The 4,792-nt window shown below is 44.0% G+C and overlaps 1 protein-coding gene across 3 annotated transcripts in view; it reads left to right on the forward strand.

Moving 5' to 3' along the window:
- Nucleotides 1-4,792, forward strand: part of LOC116389488 (A disintegrin and metalloproteinase with thrombospondin motifs 2-like) — a 157,130-nt gene that overhangs the window by 128,988 nt on the left and 23,350 nt on the right. For all 3 annotated transcript variants that reach the window (XM_031858193.1, XM_031858191.1, XM_031858194.1), the window contains exon 4: nucleotides 1,885-2,090. In XM_031858193.1, the coding sequence (XP_031714053.1) occupies nucleotides 1,885-2,090 (206 nt within the window). The remainder of the gene's footprint in view (nucleotides 1-1,884; nucleotides 2,091-4,792) is intronic.

A 4,792-nucleotide genomic window follows, 5' to 3' on the forward strand; every position in this document is an offset into this window, starting at 1 on the left:
AATGTGGGCAGATATGGGATCATATTCAGACTTCCAGATTCATTCTGATAGCGACTCAGGAGCCAATATTATCCACGCGGCCGTTGTTTTACCCATGAGCCTGTTGCCTTGGCAACGTTGCATAAGAGGGAGGGGGGAAAGCGGGATGCCCCCTCCTGATTGGGAGGCAAAGTGGCAGATCTCTCTTCCTCTCCCCTAGTCTTCCCTGTATCTTCCCCTTGCATCTCGTTCTATTCCCGACACTAAACTCTTGTTCTAACCGCATTTCGTCAAAACACCGGAGCTCCAGCTGTCCCCTCATGCCACGTGTTGAATCAACCCGCACCTCCAAATAAAGCTCCACGGTCAAAAACGGCATATCTATTACAGCTCGCCTTCACGTTAGTTGAAGTTACCTGATGGATGATTTATGGCCCAGTTAGACATGTTAGTCCACACAGTGCTCGCACACAAGCACCCGCGTACACACTTGAACATGTCATCCTTGGCCGTGGGAGGCCTTGGCCGGAGTCGGGGAGGATGGAATCCACTGAGAATACATGTTCAAGACTGCATGACTAGGTCTTCCATGGCTTCCATGCAAGCAAGGCCATGTTGTGTCTACGTACCAGGAGGATGAGGGAGAGGGAGGATGGCAATTGAGGAAAGGATGGCCTTGGCTCTGGAGACAGGACAATTTATCTTCTGTATCTTCTATGACTCTGATGCTTTGCCTGCTATAAAAAGAGGGGGGGGGGGGCGGGGGGGTGGACTCGGCATTTAAACTTGATGCAGAGTCAGGACTTCAGTTTATCCAATAATGCCCAAACAACATAACAACGCATTGTATGCCATACCTGTGGAGGCAAAAGTGATTAGTGATCTGAACAAATCAGGGCTCCTGTTGGTTGCACACTTTCCGATAGAATAACCTAAAATTGAGTTTCTTCAGTTTTGCATTTTTTTAGCAAGAAAAGAGCAGGGTGAGCAGCCCCTGTGTGAGGGAGCTGTCTTAATCCATGTGTTTAGCCGGCACCATCTGCTGCTTTTATTCAGATGGGAGCAGAAATATTTGGTTGATTAGGAGAAGATCTGTGTAGGATAGTCTCATCGCTACCAGCGGTTACGAGTGACACACACATGCTCCGTTCTGTCAACTGGTGTCTTGGAAGGTAAACAGAAGACAGACATCAACATGCAAGTGCTCAAATAAGTACATGTGCATAAAATGGATGTCAATGTGTAGCACACACATGCGCTAAACACACAACAAAAGCTGTAGTGAGAGGAAGACAGGGAGACACACACTGAAGGCAGACATTTCTGGTTTGTGAAAACAACACAACAATAGGTTGGGTAAATGTAGAAGTTTATTTGTGATTCGTTTCTTTCCAATAAAAAAAGGTTGATGCTCGATGTGCCGCCATTGTTCAGATCTACAGAGATTGTGAGGCTTCGTTCACACTGCACGCCTTTTTGTGTGATTTCAGTGTGCACTGTTCACAATCGTGAGTTGCACCCACATGCGCCAAAGAACAATAACAAAGACGTCATATGCAGCATGCTGTTGACAGAAGTACACTTGGAGGACACTGAAGTCGGCGTTTACGGCCTCATTTATAAGTTGATTTGCAGTGGAAACCAGCAAAGTTATAGCGATCGTTGTCCTTCCACTTAGAGTTGGGCTGATTTCCGGTTTTGCCGGTCTGGTCAGGGGTCAGAGAAGAGTAAACCCGTTTATTATTTTATTTTTTAATAGATAACTGAATCGATAACTTCCTAGAATTAGTTGGATGTTGTCTGGAGATTTGTTTGAGGTTTGCACATCAACATTTCAATCTGTCCTGTGAGTTTATGTGCCAATCGGGTTTCACTTAAATAACCCTGTAATTTGTCTATGTCCAGGCGCTGACCTCGGCGGTCTGATGGACCTGGAGTCTCTGTACCGCGGCGTGGAGCAGAGTATCAACCACACGCGAGCGGGGCGAATGCGCAGACAGAGCCTGGACAGGGCCTACAACATCGAGGTGCTGCTGGGCGTCGACGACTCGGTGGTCCAGTTTCACGGGAAGGAGCACGTCCAAAAGTACCTGCTCACACTCATGAACATTGTAAGTGTTGGTGGCACACACATTAAGATACACATACAAACACACAGATGCAGATATGAATAAATGTCTATTAAAATAATTAGTCACCTGCTATGTAAATTGCTGACATTAATGGTTATCTTAGAGCCTGAGATCTCATGTAGCATTACCAGTGGTGGAATGTAACTAAGTATGGAGTAGCAAAAGATTTCCCTCTTTTGCTACCTTTTTTCTACTCCACTATATCTTAAAAGCAAATATTGCACTTTTTAATCCACTACAATTATCTGACAGCATTAATTACTAAAGTTATTACAATGTCTTATACCTTTCCTGTCCAGTGAAAGCAAGAATGTGAATGTGAAGAAGTGTTTCTGATAAACTGAAGGATAAAGTCTTCTTCTATTGGTTTAGAAAATTCTTCTAATAGTTTTTAAGCTAAATAAACCCTTTGGTATCAGCTGGAAAATGCATTGACACAAAACTGAACACAGTTTTCCTGAGCTAATGAGGAGTTGACTGTGAGATACGTAATTCTCACAGGACAGCGAGGCTACAAACATATCAGGATCTTCTCGAATATGATGCATTGCTGTAGATGTAACTACCCAGCAGAAGTTTATAAGTTGCACAACCATAAACATCTAATGCAAGACACACATTAATGCAGCACTTATATGAATCCAAAAACATCATGATATAGTAACACTGACAGGGACCATTTTTCTGCAGAGGTCTTTTATTTTTAAGTACATTTTGCTGATAATACTTTACATAAGGTTTTGAATGCAAGACTTTTACTTGTGCTGCAGTGTTGTCAGTGTGTTAAGTAAAAGATCTGAATGCTTTTTCCACCTCTGCACACCACGCATACAGCATGCTGTCACACAAACGCATAAATGCATCTTCACGTACACCCATCATCAGAAATGCCCCAAAAAAAGGACATTTGTTCTCTCGCTTTAAAAAAAATAAAACCATTAAATGAGAAAACTGTTCCATTTGATTTGAATGGGAGGTAAGCCACAGTGAGGTCAAAGAAAGAGGGTAACACACACACACACACACACACACACACACACAGCAACTGAATGAGGATTCAATTCCCTTCCTACATGTTCTCATCCAGCAATCAGCCGCGGGTAATCCTTTCTTCTCTATCTGAATATGATGAGATTTCATTTGTTTGAGTGAGTGTGTGTGTGTTAGGTGAGCCCTGTGCTCTGAAGGGGCTCCTACATATCATTTCATCAGGCTTTGTGTCATGTCATCATTCATCTTGTGTGTGTGTGTGTGTGTGTGTGTGTGTGTGTGTGTGTGTGTGTGTGTCGATGTGCGTGTGTGAGAGAGAGAGAGAGAGAGAGAGAAAAAGAGTGAGAGAGATGCAGAAACAGCAGGCAGTATGCTCCAGGCCACAACAACACTTAGCTAAGCACTCAAACTCCCAGGTGTGTGTGTGTGTGTGTGTGTGTGTGTGCATGCACCTGTGTGTTGGTGTGACACTGAACAAACTGCAGACTTTAATCTTTGCAAATTAAACCTGTGGTGAGAGTGCTGTTTGCACGCGTGCGCTCATTCTGTTTGTGTGCGTGCCCCTGTTTGCTTTCGCTTGCGTTGCGACCCACTGCGCAAGGAACCAATCTCCGACTGTTAAGCAGCTGCGAGCATACAGCAACAAATCCTACCACACCTCTTTGTCTCAGCTCAGCGCCGCCGTGCTCTCTGCCTCCCCTTTTAGATATTTGTTAGACAATATAGGTGAAGAGAATGCGCAGCCCTGTCGCAGCCCCCCTCTAATCTATGGGGAAGAGATGGTGAGACAGAGGGAGAAGGAGTATTTTAAACAGCGCATTCAGAATAAATTACTGACAGCCAGATAAACAGAAATAAATAAATAAGAGCTGCCTCCCACGCGTGGCATCTGGGCGACTTTCTTCTTGAAAGTTTGCTTTGCTCACTTCAGGATGGGTGTGCTCTCTCTCTCTCTCTCTCTCTCGCTCTCTGTTTTATTTCTTTCCCTCTCTGTCTTCCTCTCAGCAGCGCTGAGCTGCTCCACACTGAGCTCTTTTGCATTGTTACTTCTCTCTGACTTGGGCAGTTTATAGCAACAAATCATGACTGATGTTAAAAAACTTTCTATGTATAATGTGAGTGATAACGCAGGTTTAAGATAGATTTAACAGAGAGATTTGAAAATATATTTGCCGCAGGTGCCCCTCTAAAAGAGTGCATATATGTTTGCAGGTCTTTTGTGTTATTGTAATAGTGTGGCTGCTTAGCCACTCAGAAAGATGGGAATACCTCCCCCCCTGAACTGCTCTGACATTGTAAAACCCTCAAATTGATCTGAGGATGTCTCCTCACTTCTCCCATTCCAGTATTTGTCCTGCTTCCCCCTGTTCTTCTCTCCTTAAATTCCTCTAGATTCTTCTCCGAACTAACAGAAAGTCATCTGTATGCGTGTTCTCTTGTTCACACTTTAAACACACCTAGACAAAGTGTGTGAAGTGCTCCTCTGTCGTTTGTTACAGCAGCTGTTACACTGTCGGACAGGTTATTCTGTAAAACTACAATGTTTGCATTGTTTCTTGAAGCTTATTTTCACTCATCTATTGGGTTTTGTAATGCCTCCTACTTCTTGCCTCTGTTGGAATGACAAAATGAGCCAAGGGTCAAGGCGGACAATTGTGTGTGTGTGTGTGTGTGTGTGTGTGTGTGTGTGT

Source organism: Anarrhichthys ocellatus, unplaced genomic scaffold, assembly GCF_004355925.1.
Source record: "Anarrhichthys ocellatus isolate YVR2014 unplaced genomic scaffold, GSC_Weel_1.0 scaffold19, whole genome shotgun sequence".
Classification (NCBI taxonomy): Eukaryota; Metazoa; Chordata; class Actinopteri; order Perciformes; family Anarhichadidae; genus Anarrhichthys; species Anarrhichthys ocellatus.